We start from the raw sequence: 15465 nt of genomic DNA on the forward strand, positions 1-15465 counted from the left end.
CAATAAAAATAGTTCAGAATTACAGTTTAACAGTTTAAAATAGGGATGTTCGATATTGGCTTTTTTATCGATATCCGATATACCGATATTGTCCAGCTCTCAGCGTGGGGTCTGGAGTCCCTCAGGGCTCCTTCAAGGGCTTCCAGAATGTCTGACCACTAAGTGTGTCCGACTCTTAACCGCCAAAACCTGCACAGGACTACAACCTATGCCATATACCTATGCCAGTTCGGGTACCTTGTGTATACTGTTTACCTGTACTCTTACTCATAGTATATATTCAGATTCTAATTATTTATCGAGAGTAACGTATAAATTAACAGATAAGGCACACAGACCCTCATCTGCACCTTTGTTTACACTGTTTATTATTCTCATATTTTAATATTTTAAATTTCCGATACCGATATCAACCGATACTATATGCAGGGTCCCCCCCCCCCCCCCCCCCCCCAAAAAAAACAAAATAATTTCAGGTAATTAACATTACATATCTCTTGTCGTGGAATTAACACAACATTATGCATACTTTTGACAATAAATAAAATAAGAATTTGTTCTTACTAGCTTGCCTGGGTAAATAAATGTAAAAAAAGATAAATAATAATTTGAAAACCGATAACCTCCGATATTACATTTTAATTTTGGACATCCCTAGTTTAAAACCATCTTTACCTTCCATGTTTGATATCCACCGTGTTATGTTCTATTGCCTTCTATTTGCAGAACAAAGAGACAACCACCAAAGCGGCGGTGGTGCGCCCCGCCTTGGCCCGGAAGCCGGAGCCTTCGGTGCGGGTGTCCGCCGGTGGGGGTGGGGTGCTGCCAGAGCCCCAGCAGGTGACGGTGTTCGGCCCGGTGACAAGGTTCCGACCGGTGATCTGCAAGTCTGTCCAGAAGGAGACCAACGTACACAGCTCCCTGATGCAGGCCATCCAGACGGGAGGAGGCAAGGAGAGGCTGAAGAAGGTGAGAACGTGCCCAGAGAGGAAGCTCTCAAAGCGGGGGGCCGGAGTCCCTCAGGGCTCCTTCAAGGGGTCCCAGAATGTCTGACCACTTAAGTGTTTCAGTTTCAGTTTCAACTTTATTTGAACAGGGACAGCACACATTAATGAATTATTAGTACATTATTAATTGAAAATGGGGGACCCTGATGTAAACAAGACAAACGTCTTTCTCTGGTCTGCATCCCCTTAACAATTGTGTGTATTGAGCCGTACTGTATTGTACCCATTCTGCAATCTGTTAAATAAAGTTTTCATTCATTCATTCATTCATTCATTCATTCATTCATTCATTCATTCATTCATTCATTCATTCATTCATTCATTCATTCATTCATGCATTCATTCATTCATTCATTCAATGAACATAAATGTAAATGTGTGAGACAGTGTTAGCCAAAGCTAATTTTCAACTGTTGTCCCTGGGCCTGCTGTTAAAAAACTGCTAAAAAAGAAAGCATAATATATATGGCATACAGTTATTAAGGTGAGTGCCCAGAGCGGGAGCTCTCAGCGTGGGGTCTGGAGTCCCTCAGGGCTCATTCAAGGGCTTCCAGAATGTCTGACCAATAAGTGTGTCCAACTCTTAACCGCCAAAACCTGCACAGGACTACGACCTATGCCATATACCTATGCCAGTTCGGGTACCTTGTGTATACTGTTTACCTGTACTCTTAATCATAGTATATATTCAGATTAAATCAACTTTCTTTAATGAATATAACTCATCAGTTTTAATACTATAATATTAGTGTAGCCTAATCTTTATCTGCAACTGTGAAGAAAAACCCTATTGGTTTAAACAGAATGAATAGACACATAAAAAAATATATATATAAAAAGATATATATATATATATATATATTTTTATAAAAAATTTGAATGTTGATTTAGAATTTGAATGCCAACATAATGCACAAATGTTTGAACGTTTGGGCTCAGCCCTAGGGGAGACTAATAATAATTACGTAACAGTATCACATATCAGGCTGATAGCAGGAAGAAACTGGCGAGGGGAGTTTTACCCCAGTACTAAAATCCAATATCAAGAGCCACCTCTAAGATAAAAAGAATTATCTAAGCAAAAACAACTTGATTTGCTGCATTTCAAACACATAGAAGCGTGTTAGGTCTCTCCATTGGAGAAAAATTGATTATGGTTGAGGGGATGGATGTATTGGGTGCATGGATGCACTGATGCACTGATGGATAGATAGATGGATGGATGGATGGATAGATAGATAGATAGATAGATAGATAGATAGATAGATAGATAGATAGATAGATAGATAGATAGATAGATAGACAGACAGACAGACAGACAGACAGACAGACAGACAGACAGACAGACAGACAGACAGACAGACAGACAGACAGACAGACAGACAGACAGACAGACATACAGACAGACAGACAGACAGACAGACAGACAGACAGACAGACAGACAGACAGACAGACAGACAGACAGACAGACAGACAGACAGACAGACAGACAGACAGACAGACAGACAGACAGACAGACAGACAGACAGACAGACAGACAGACAGACAGACAGACAGACAGACAGACAGACAGACAGACAGACAGACAGACAGACAGACAGACAGATAGATAGATAGATAGATAGATAGATAGATAGATAGATAGATAGATAGATAGATAGATAGATAGATAAACGGGTATGGCAGTAGAGCACAGATCCTGACCACCACCTCCTGCTCCTCTCTGTAGATCTCCAGCTGTGCTCCCAGCCTGAAGAAGCCATCCTATGCTGAGGAGGAGAACGAGAGGTCAGCCCTGCTGGCTGCTATCAGGGCTCAGAGCAGCAGCTCCGGACGCCTCAGGAAGGTAATCATAATCATAATAATAATAATAATAATAATAATAATAATAATAATAATAATAATAATAATAATAATAATAATAATAATAATAATAATAATAATAATAATAATAATAATAATAATAATAATAATAATAATACACTTTATTTGTATGGGCAAATGGGTAGCGTAGAGGTCTAAGCACTCGCTTACCACCGCAGAGACTCTGGGATCAAATCCAGCCATCAGCGGTACCTTGGTCGTCCCTGCAAAGACATTTTGTCAGTGTTAGCGGGTGGGAAGCCGGTGGGGTGCGTGTCCTGATCATTACAAACAGCGACTCCTACTGGTCGGTCAGGACGCCTGTTCAGCAGGGATGGGATCTGGGGGAGATAGCGTGAACCTCTGCACACGGTACGTTCTCCCAGTGAAACTCCCCGCTGTCAGGTGAAAAGAAGCGGCTGGCGACTCCACATGTATCGGAGGAGGCATGTGGTAGTTCTACACCCTCCCCAGACCCAGAGAGGAGGCATGTGGTAGTCTACACCCTCCCCAGACCGACAGAGGAGGCATGAGGTAGTCTATACCCTCCCCAGACCGACAGAGGAGGCATGAGGTAGTCTACACCCTCCCCAGACCGACAGAGGAGGCATGAGGTAGTCTACACCCTCCCCAGACCGACAGAGGAGGCATGTGATAGTCTACACCCTCCCCGGACCGACAGAGGAGGCATGTGATAGTCCACACACCCTCCCCAGACCGACAGAGGAGACATGTGGTAGTCTACACCCTCCCTAGACCGACAGAGGAGGCATGTGATAGTCTACACCCTCCCCAGACCGACAGAGGAGACATGTGGTAGTCTACAGTACACCCTCCCTAGACCGACAGAGGAGGCATGTGGTAGTCTATACCCTCCCCAGACCGACAGAGGAGACATGTGGTAGTCTACACCCTCCCTAGACCGACAGAGGAGACATGTGGTAGTCTACACCCTCCCTAGACCGACAGAGGAGGCATGTGATAGTCTACACCCTCCCCAGACCGACAGGGGAGACATGTGGTAGTCTACACCCAGGGCCGCCTGGGAGAAATGCGAGGCCCTGTGCGAGATTTAAACGCGAGCCCCCCCCCCCCCCCCCTAAAAGGTAAAAAAAATAAAATAATTATATATATATACATTTTTTATTTATTTTTTCATAGAGTCAACATATTCTTAAATAATAGCACTGCCCGAGGCTGGGCATGATACAGTCAACATATAGCAAGAGAGAGAGAGAGAGAGAGCTCCCGTTCTACAGTCAATATACAGTGTTATCGCTGCACAGACCCGGCAATGCCCCTGACCCTCCACCAGAGCAAGGCCAGAGAGAGAGAGATAGAGAGAGAGCATGTCTGTTTGTGTGTGTGTTAGAGAGAGAGCATGTATATGTGTGTTAGAAAGAGAGAGAAATATATAGAGAGAGAGCATGTCATTTTGTGTGTTAGAGAGAGATATAGAGCATGTCTGTGTTAGAAAGAGAGAGAGAGAGCATGTGTGTTTGTGTGTTAGAGAGAGAGAGAGCATGTCTGTGTGTGTGTGTTAGAGAGAGAGCATGTATGAGAGAGATAAGCAAAGATGAGCCCCTAAAGGATATTCAACTTTTAATGGAAGAACAAAACAGAAGGAAAAGATAACTTCACAAAGGCAACATGAATATACATAGATCCAAAAGGACAAAGATCAACACTTAAATCCAAAGAGAAGAGGGTCTATACCAGAGAAAACAAAGTAGCAAGGAGCCAATGGCCGACATCAGCTAAATAGGCTAACTGCAAATAGAGTAGCCAGGTACTGACACCAGGCCACACACAGCTTTGGCCAACGCTACCCAAGCTACACAAACGACCAAGACAATTCACACACAGCACATGTCGTATCTCCAAATGTTGTGAAGTAACATATGTTTTGCCTGGAAAAAAACATCGTTATTAACAAAACATTCTGGAGGGGAAGGAAGGAAGAGTGGGGTAATGTCCAATGGACATCTTACCTGCACCAAGGAACGCAGGGGGCGAAAGGCCGCAACACAGGTCTCCACGTTGACAAAAGGCCTCTCGCTGGCGGGACAAAAAGAAGCTATGGCCGGAGCCTTGTCATGGTGCAGGCCCGACTACATCTTCTGTCAAAGATGATGTCGTAGTCAGAGTGCCAGGGCCTGCTATTCTCACGGCTAATGTCAATGGTCGTAGCACAAGCTAACAGCTAACTCTAGGCTAACTGATAGCATCAAGCTAACGTTCCCAGCCGAGCGAAAACGAGCAGCTAACGTCGTAGCTAAACAGCTAACTGGCTAACAGTTAGCTCAACCCGGCTATCGCTAACCACTAGCTAACGCAGAAGCAAGCTATGCGGCTACCACTGAAAAACTGTACAACGTGAGAAAAGCAATACAGGCCAACACTTCAGACAGCCGCTGTGTTTTCCTCTTCTCATACGAAGAGAGAAGGGAAAAAGAAGGCAATACACGTCCCACTACAGACAGACAGTGTTGCCATAGCGGTGCCGGCAACAAGTCCCTTGCGGACTATAGCCGACTTGAGCATGGAGATATTCTCATAATGAAACACCAAGCTCACCTCCCTCGCACCAGGTGCTGACACCAGGCCACACACCGTTAGCTACTACAACAGCTAGCCGGCCCGTTTGGCTCCCGAGAGAGAGAGAGAGATATATCCACGGCGGGAATAGAATAGAGTGCATTAAAAACTCACCAAACGTCCAAGAGGATGGAGACAACCGCGTGGAGTTGACGAAGTTCATCTGCCGAATGACCGTCCTCTTCATCTTGGCATAACAATGCTGCACGCACTCTCTCTAGGTTAGCTAACGCTAGTTAGCCTTTAGCTAAGCTAGCTACTAGCCGACATCATCATGGCTATCCCGACTGAACCACACGTTAGCACTCAATATTATAACGTAGCTAAAGCTAACTAGCTGTCCCTGCCTTTAGCCGGGATGGCTAGCCTGACTGAACTGTCTAACATGCAACAACTTTCATCTTCAGTCCATCTGCCGAATGACCGTCCTCTTCGTTTTGGCTGGCATAACTAAGCATAACCTCCAAAGCTGCACGCTTTGGATTTTTATTAATTTTTTTTGCGAGGCCCCCCTTCCTGCGAGGCCCTGTGCGACCGCACTGCTCGCACACCCCCTGAGGCGGCCCTGTCTACACCCTCCCCAGACCCAGAGAGGAGGCATGTGGTAGTCTACACCCTCCCCAGACCGTCCATAGGAGGCATGTGGTAGTCTACACCCTCCCCAGACCAGTGCATGTGAGCGGATCGGAGCGTGAGCGGCGCGGGGCGCGGAGCGGCCGGTTTTGACGTGAGCGAGGAGTGGGTTTTAAAATGAGTCGGCGCGACGTCCGGAGCGAGAGTTCTCCTCCGCTCCAATCCACTCCAGGCCGCTCACAGTGGTTTAACACTGTTGATGTAATATACATGCAGTACAATGCCAAAGCAACAGATGGCGATGTACAAACATGAAGGCCATTTTCAACCAATGAGAAGGGTGAACCTGTGATATCCGGTTCAGGCTTCACTCCTCCTCCTTCACTCACTCCTGTTAGAAAAAGTATCGACGCCATTGTTGTTGTCGTTAGCTTACATGCTAACGTTAATGGCAGCGACCATAGCATTGTGGCTCGGCTAGCCTATCATCGCTTAATAGAGCTAGTGAATGGATAAACAATGTTATTTAACATTGCAGAATGGGTACAATTACAATGCGGCTCAATACAAACAATTGTTAAGGGGCCCAGGGGGTGTAGACTGTTGTAGTTTGAGCTAATTTACACCATGCTCCAAAAAAAAAAAAAAAACTGCCGAGCGATCTGGCGCGGGGAGCGGGGAGCGCTCGATTCAAGGTGAGCGGGGAGCGAGCGGAGAGCGACTTGGGGGCGGGGTCAACATGAGCGATTAGCGGAGCGGACCAAGCTTTAAAGAGCGAAGAGCGGATTTCTCGGCCGCGCCGATCCGCTCACGTGGCCTGCCCCAGACCGACAGAGGAGGCATGTGGTAGTCTATACCCTCCCCAGACCGACAGAGGAAGGCATGTGGTAGTCTACACCCTTCCCAGACCGACAGAGGAGAGGCATGTGGTAGTCTACACCCTCCCCAGACCCAGAGAGGAGGCATGTGATAGTCTACACCCTCCCCAGACCGACAGAGGAGGCATGCGGTAGTCTACACCCTCCCCAGACCGACAGAGGAGGCATGTGATAGTCTACACCCCTTCCCAGACCGACAGTAGGGCAATGCGCGCAACGGCCAGGAAGGGAATTGGCATAACGACTCAATTGGGGATTGTAAGACATTTTTTTTATGTTTTTTATTTGTATAGCACCTTTCATACAAGAATTGCAGCTCAAACTGCTTCACAGCAGTAACAAAAAGACAGGCATAAAATGTGCACAAAATTGGCAGATCAAGAGCAATGCAATGCAAGTGCAGACATAAAATAAGTATAAAACGAGCATAAAATAGATAGCAGCTAAATAGAATGAATGAATGAATGAAAACTTTATTTAACAGATTGCAGAATGGGTACAAAATACAGTACGGCTCAATACACACAATTGTTAAGGGGATGCAGACCAGACAAAGATGTTTGTCTTGTTTACATCAGGGTCCCCCATTTTCAATTCATAGTGACATTTATGACATACACAACATACATGACATCATGACATTTATGGCATAGGGACATACATGACATACAGGTATATACCGGTAGTACTGTTACATTTGTGACATATACGATATGCAAATATACCGTAATGTTACCCATAGATCCTAACAGAGAATATATACATATGATTGGGAGGAGACTGTACATTAGGAGGGGGTGGGTGGGCGGGAGAAAAAATATACATACGGTGGGGAGAGAATATATACATACGGTGGGGAGGAGACTGTCTATTAGGAGGGGGTGGGGTTGGACATTTACGGTGGCCAGTTACACATTATTTGTGGAACTCCCTCTGGTGTTGTGGGCGTGGTATTCACTGACCTTTGGGAAGTATTTCGACATGTACATGGGTACCTGTGTGGTGTAGACAAAGTCAAGGTAAGGCATAGAGCAGGGGTCGCCAATTAGGTTTGGCCGCGGGCCAGATTTTCCCCAAGCCGTTGCTTGGCGGGCCAGGATCAAAAACAATGGCTAATTTAATATACTGATATTGAAAAAAGACAAACGTTTTTCTCTGGTCTGCATCCCCCCAACAACCGTGTGCACTGCGCCGCACTGCACTGCACCCACTCTGCAATCCGCCAAACAAAGTTCTCACTCATCCATTCATTCATGAACAGCTCTCAGCTGTTGCAGATCACCGCGGCGCCGGCGGGTGATGAACAGATCAGAATGCATGAAAACACGACTCACCATATTGTACCTCCTTGTTTGTTGTTAAGTCCTCCAAAATCCCTGCTAATCTTTGAAACATGTCATATCCACTCGCCGCCCTCCAATTCCAGATTGGCGTTGAATGCAGCTACTTTATCTGCCAACTTGCCTCGTTGTTGTTGTTGTTGTTGTTGTTGTTGTTGTTGTTGTTGTCGCCACATATTATGCAGAGAGGACGTCGGCTCGGCACGCAAGAATCACCGACCTGTTGCGATAAACCCGTATTTTAAGTATGGCTCCTGTTTATTAAAAGAAGCGTTATATTTCCCCGTTGCTATCCAAAGATGTTTGTTTTGTTTTCTTCAACTCGCTCGCGAGTCGCATCTCGAACGCGGAAGTGAAAGTGCGTTAGGGAAATAGACACAGGGCCCGGTGGGACTATTCCATTGGTTCTCCCAGTCCACCTGACCATTTCTAGCATTTCAATTGGCTATAGTGACAGACATGCTTTTGATGACTGCCGGTAGATAGATACAGCTTCACAATAAAAGACACCCTGGCGTCCCGAGTGAATATTTCCCGTGCGTCAAATAAATATCATATTCTCAAAATAATCTGACGGGCCAGAAATTATTGTTGGCGGGCCAATGTTGGCCCGCGGGCCGCCTATTGCCGATCCCTGGCATAGAGCATTAAATCACATCGTTTTTCATATTAGGGTCTAACATCTTAACACATTGACCGCCAGGTGGCGCTGATACCCCATTCATTGCCAGGTCTTTATTCAATGGATATAGTTTTAGACTGTGACATTTGCGAGTGCTTAAAATATATCTTATATTATATCTATGGGTCTAATAATGCCGTCAGGTCTCAGTGAGCTGCTTCTAGTCAACATTGCAGAGACAGATTGTTTTTTCATTTGTACATTTCCGTTTTATACCGTTTTGAATAGAGTATGGTTTTGGTGTTTTTCAGTAATTCCAGGAAAAGGCGAGAAAAATGAATTTTACTGTAATCCAGCCATCATGTTGTAATTTTTCGGCTGATTATCTAATCATCCTGTAATCAACGCTAGATTATCACTATTATGTCTCCTCGTCCATACATGAAATGACCGTCGTAGCAGGGCGCTCCCCCCCCACCCCCACCGCAGCCAACGGTAAACAGCGTTACATGGTCCACACAGATAGCTGTGATCGGGGTAGAAATAATGTCAGATCAACGATCAAATTCATATATGATGTTCTTACCTTGTATCTGATGTAATGCAAAAGAGATAATCCAAATATGTTATCGCAATTCCAAATAATGCTCATGGAGGTCCGCACCACACTACCGACCGTTTCACAATGACGGGCAGGCGGAGTTACTGATGCCATCGTTGTATAGAAGTGGCTCGCCTGAATATTTAAACCCTGCCCGCCCGGCTCAGATCGCCTCCTAAAAGACAAAGTTCTGCACAACAAGTCAGCAGGAAGGAAGGGTACAATTCTGGCAGCTAAGGGTAAATATGATTGTTTGTCAAACAGTGTCGAACTTGAGTGCTACAGTCTTGAGTGCATCGTAGTATCGACATATTAGCATAGTAGGTAGTAATATAGACATGGTAGATTAGATTTGATTAGATTCGATTCAAATGTATTGTCATCATACAGCAGAAGTACAACAAAAATAAGTTTGCCATCAGTTCAGTTCAGTTCAGTTCAGAGTTTTTATTTGCCACATGGAATCATACAATCAGAGTTTCTTCATTACACAATCATAAATAACATTCCATGGACAAAAGGAGCAGGAAGAAGAATAAATCTTATAGTTACCTGCCCCTTATTCCTAAACTAAAGAAGTATTTACTTAATGGTCGGCGTACAACCTAATTTACACAAATAATAATTTATACCATTATACAAGAAACTCACAATCCACAGTTAAACAAGATTTTTTTTTATAATAATAATAATAATAATAATAATAATAATAATAATAATAATAATAATAATAATAATAATAATAATAATAATAATAATAATAATAATAATAATAATAATAATAATAATAATAATAATAATAATAATAATAATAATAATAATAATAATAATAATAAAGAATAAAAGAAAGAGAGAAAAAAAGAAAAGAAAATATCTCACTATTCAGATCACATTTGATTTTCATACTGACTAAATATTTTTTTTTATAATTTTTTTTGAATTGATAAACACTATTACATCCCTTAAGCTCGCTATGGAGAGATTTCCACAACTTTACACCAATAACTGAAGGACACATCTGTTTTTAAGTGTGGTACGTGCAAACTGATGTTTAAAATTGTATTTTCTCCTACTAAACTCACTTTCTAAATGAAAAAGATTTAGTAGTTTTTCTGGCAGTGTATTATTTCTTGCCCTAAACATAATTAACATTGTTTGAAACTTAACCATGTCTTCAAGTTTAATGATTCTAGATTTAATAAATAATGTATTTGTGTGTTCTCGATAACTCACTTTATGTGTGATTCTTATGGCCCTCTTCTGTAGTATATATAATGGTCATCCAACCAGAGTGCAACTGTAACAGTAAAGTGCAACAGTAATAATGCAATGTACAGGAGATTAAACTGGGTATAACATATATAAATTAGTACTACTGAGTGTAGTGCTAATCTGATGTACAGTATGTACAGAGATGTAACATAATACATACAGTGATACAGGTATAAGGACACTGCCATGCCACGGTGAAGTAGAGGACACTGGCTACTGCAGACTATGTTTCTGTAGCAGGAGGGATTTTGTATATATTTCATAAACCACAATGAACCTTGTTATGTAGTCTGCTACAGTCTCTATTTCCATCCCTCTGTGGATCACGAGCTGTGGTTTGTTGTCATGTAGGGGCTCTCTGCATGTGGAGAGAGAGAGAGAGGGGGGGGGGGGAGAGAGTGAGAGAGACAGAGAGAGAGAGAGAGAGTGTAGGGACAGTGGCGTTGTAGTCCTGCGGTTCTATTCTAAAACACTCCTGACCAGAACTGGAATCTCTGGAATGCTGCATGACTAAATCAGACCCGGTCCCTTTGGGTGAGAGAGAGAGAGAGAGAGAGAGAGAGAGAGAGAGAGAGAGAGAGAGAGAGAGAGAGAGAGAGAGAGAGAGAGAGAGAGAGAGAGAGAGAGAGAGAGAGAGAGAGAGAGAGAGAGAGAGAGAGAGAGAGAGAGAGAGAGAGAGAGAGAGAGAGAGAGAGTATAGACTACAGCCGGGACGTGACCCCGGGACGTGACCTCACAACCTCAGGACGTGACCCCGGGACGTGACCTCACAACCTCAGGACGTGACCCGGGACGTGACCTCACAAACCTCAGGACGTGACCCCGGGACGTGACCTCACAACCTCAGGAGCCTCTAAACAGTCTGACCGCCGGACAAACAGGCCTGAGGGTTTCATACTATCTCACATCCAAAGAAGACCTACATTTATCTTCAGTCAGAACAAATGTCTGTCTGTCTGTCTGTCTGTCTGTCTGTCTGTCTCCTGGTCTGGGTCCTGGTCTGGGTCTGTCTCCTGGTCTGTGTCCTGGTCTGGGTCCTGGTCTGGGTCTGTCTCCTGGTCTGGGGTCCTGGTCTGGGTCCTGGTCTGGGTATGTCTCCTGGTCTGGGTCCTGGTCTGGGTCCTGGTCTGGGTCTGTCTCCTGGTCTGTCTCCTGGTCTGGGTCCTGGTCTGGGTCTGTCTCCTGGTCTGTCTCCTGGTCTGGGTCCTGGTCTGGGTCTGTCTCCTGGTCTGGGTCCTGGTCTGGGTCCTGGTCTGGGTCCTGGTCTGGGTCTGTCTCCTGGTCTGGGTCCTGGTCTGGGTCTGTCTCCTGGTCTGGGTCCTGGTCTGGGTCCTGGTCTGGGTCCTGGTCTGGGTCTGTCTCCTGGTCTGGGTCCTGGTCTGGGTCTGTCTCCTGGTCTGGGTCCTGGTCTGGGTCTGTCTCCTGGTCTGTGTCCTGGTCTGGGTCCTGGTCTGGGTCTGTCTCCTGGTCTGGGTTCTGGTCTGGGTCTGTCTCCTGGTCTGTCTCCTGGTCTGGGTCTGGGTCTTGGTCTGTGTCCTGGTCTGGGTCCTGGTCTGTCTGGCCCTACTACAGTCTGTCCTCTCTCTCCGCTTCACAGACTGGATCCGAGGCGTCTGAGGAGCTGCAGAGGTCCAGGAAGAGCTCCGGGCAGGAGGAGAGCAGCAGCGGCGCGTCTCCCCCCCCTGGCACTCCCTCTCCTCCCTCTCTCCCATGCTCCTCCCCTCCTCCGCCCCGCTGCCCCCCCGCCTGCGCACCTCCTCTGCCGCTGCCCCCGCCCCCGATGGGACCCCCTCCGCCCCCGCCCCCGGCCCAGGCCAGGCCCAGCGTGGTGGCGCACGGTGGGGCCCAGGTGGACGCCGGCGGGGCCAGAGAGGCCATGCTGGAGGCCATCCGCTCTGGGAGCGCCGTCAGGGAGCTGAAGAAGGTATTCAGACGCTCAGATGTTTTTCTAGAGGGGGCTTTTGAAATGTACAATAATAGACCTAAAATGCTGATAATAAATCATATTATTCAGCCTATGGATTTACTTTGTCCTAAATAATGCACGTCACGGGGCGCTCTAGTAGCACACCATGTATCGCGCTGCGTCGCGAAGCGGCCGTCCCGGGTTCGCTTCCCACTCCCAGTGACTCCCATTTGTCGCATGTCTTCCCCGCCTCTTCTCCCGTTCATCCTCTCCTCATCTGTCGGTCATGTCTGACCATGAAAAGCAATAAATGCTAAAAAAAAATGTATCTTAAAAATAATGCACGTCCTAGCTATACGCCGCTCACGAGTCGCGACACACACTATGTGGTTATTTTAATAACGGAGCATTGCAAATGTGAATCCCGTGGGGATATTTTTTATGAATGACACCTATCGGGCATTTGGCTCTGATTCGATTCATATTCTCCGCTGTGGATGTACATGTATTTGCTTAACGGAGCGCCCGGATTGTGTTTCATTCAAGCATAAATTGAAGTGTCTTTATGCGTGGATTGTGGATGTGAATTACGACTAATCTGAATCTGTGGATTGTTGAATTGTATCACTGTCACTCACACGTTATTGTGATATTGTAACTGGGATTAAAATGTCTGAGGAGATGCGCTGTTTGACGGATTTGATGACATGGACGTGACTTGAGAAAAGTGAATGAGCAATTGCAAGCCTTTGACGTTTTGATGAATGAATTTGAGAAAATGCATTTATCTATTCAAGCACTGTTATCTGATGATGAACAAGAGGGTGATGAACATGACTGGTATAAACCAAAGGTTAATCAATTCAATGCATGTATGGATGATGTCCGAAACAGATTACCGTAAAACCTGATTAATAGTGAAACTGTTAATAGCCACCTAGCCTCTCTGACACCGTTATTTCGGGGGTCGCGCCTTGAAAACTTTGGGAACCATGTATTTATATAGTACATGATACCTAAGCGCATACAGTACAGATTCTCATAAGTATCTATTAATTCGTATCAATTAGATACTCTTTGGGCTTGTTTTTGTCTACTTATTCTGAAAGAGTTGAACTAATTATTTTCGCTAGCAAGATCTCATTCGATTATTCATTCCATTAAGCCTACTGCCAGCAGGCACATTTAAAGAAATATAATCTGATTGATTGGGGTAATGAGGGACTTAAAATGTGCCTATAGATATGCATTTAACTTTTCTGCGATATCTTCTTGTTAGAAAATCATGGTTTTTGGGGATCGACACCTCCCCCTTTTCAGGTAAAACGGCTGCGCGCAATTATCCTGATTACTGAAGTCTGGTTCGAATTAACGAGACCGAATCAGCCTTTGAGAAACCGAGATAGCCTGACTTCAATCATCGGGTTAATTTAAGCTGGCTAATGGGACTTTTGATCGACTTAGTTGAACCAGGTACGGGGAATGGGGCCCAGGTTGTTCTAAAAAAAAAATTAATGGATCAATAGGCAGCTGCAGCATTTTTGGCAACATTTTAGATTTTTATCTTATTACAAGTTGTAATAAGCCGCCTGTTGTTCCTTTAAGTTGGAGGTTTTCACATGTATCACGTCACTGAGGCGTCTAAATACAACAGTTCTGTCTAATTGATTATTTATTATTTGTTGGTCATGGCACATCTGCCATGGTACTGTAACTAGAGAGGTGATCGAAGAGCTGAATTCAAACCTGTGATGCTAACTGTACATCCACGGGACGTCCCACTAAACCATGTCTTTCCTCTCTGTGACCCAGGTGGCCGCGCCCACGAAGACCGTCCAGGTGAACGGCAGGCTGGGCACGATCCAGGCCTCGTCCTCCTCCACGCTCGCTCAACAATAACAAAGACAAATGGGGGGGGGGGGGGGGGGGGGGGTGCGGTGCGTGCGGTACAATTCTCCTGCCGCCATCGCTGAGCTGTTGTTTTGCGGTGACCGTTTTTGGGGGATGTAGGCCAGAATCCCACCTTTTGAGTGACAGCTGTTTGATTGAGTGACAGCTGTTTGATTGAGTGACAGCTGACAGCTGTTTGATTGAGTGACAGCTGTTTGATTGCGTGACAGCTGTTTGATTGCCTGGTGGAACAGCTATGGAACAGCTGGAGTTCAGACGGGTGGTGGGGAAAAGTCACCCCCCAAAAAATGTGCTTCCTGCTTAACCCTTTCACTACCACGACACCACCAAAGGGTTAACCCTTCCACTGCGACACTACAGAAGGTTAACCCTTTCACTACCAACCGTCTGTAGTGTGGTAGTGAAAGGGTTAACCTTCTGTAGTGTGGTGGTGAAAGGGTTAAGGCTGTGATCAGATTGGAACGCCTTTTTCCTTGCGCTCCAAAGTTGATCCGATTGGTCAGTCGACAAGCGGGTGGGCATCGACGCCGGTGCGCTCCGCGGCTAAAGTGTGAACTTTTTCAAACAGAGAGAGAGCGCCCCGAAAAAGTGTCGCTTCAAAAGCGCCAGGCTGGAGGAGACGCGTGTCGCCTGTCGTGGCAAAACCATTAAAAAGAATAGGAAAAAAGGCGCAGACGTGTTCAACAAAATAAATGTCTCACAGGGTTAAACCTTTAGTTATCAAGGAGGATCCGTTTGATAATTTCATCCCGCCTTGAGTCCAGCTTCTTCCTCTGGTCGTAGCCAGCTTGACAGCTTGTCACCTGTCACTAGAAAATATGAATCAGTAATGAAGAAAACAGTACGTAATTAAATTATGTCTTTTATTCCAGCGGATATCAAGAGGGAAATGT

General features: G+C 45.4%; 1 protein-coding gene across 1 annotated transcript in view; it reads left to right on the forward strand.

The window, feature by feature from the left end:
• The window catches only part of cobl (cordon-bleu WH2 repeat protein), a gene marked incomplete at its 3' end in the record, with an annotated part of 324393 nt that extends 309833 nt beyond the window's left edge, over positions 1 to 14560 (forward strand). Inside the window, 4 exon segments of the mRNA XM_084308326.1 lie at positions 727 to 969; positions 2738 to 2854; positions 12353 to 12679; positions 14474 to 14560. Coding sequence (XP_084164452.1) covers positions 727 to 969; positions 2738 to 2854; positions 12353 to 12679; positions 14474 to 14560 — 774 coding nt within the window.
• Between the last annotated feature and the right edge of the window lie 905 nt (positions 14561 to 15465).

The sequence above is a fragment of the Notolepis coatsorum genome (genome assembly GCF_963971535.1).
Source record: "Notolepis coatsorum genome assembly, chromosome: 2".
NCBI lineage: Eukaryota > Metazoa > Chordata > Actinopteri > Aulopiformes > Paralepididae > Notolepis > Notolepis coatsorum.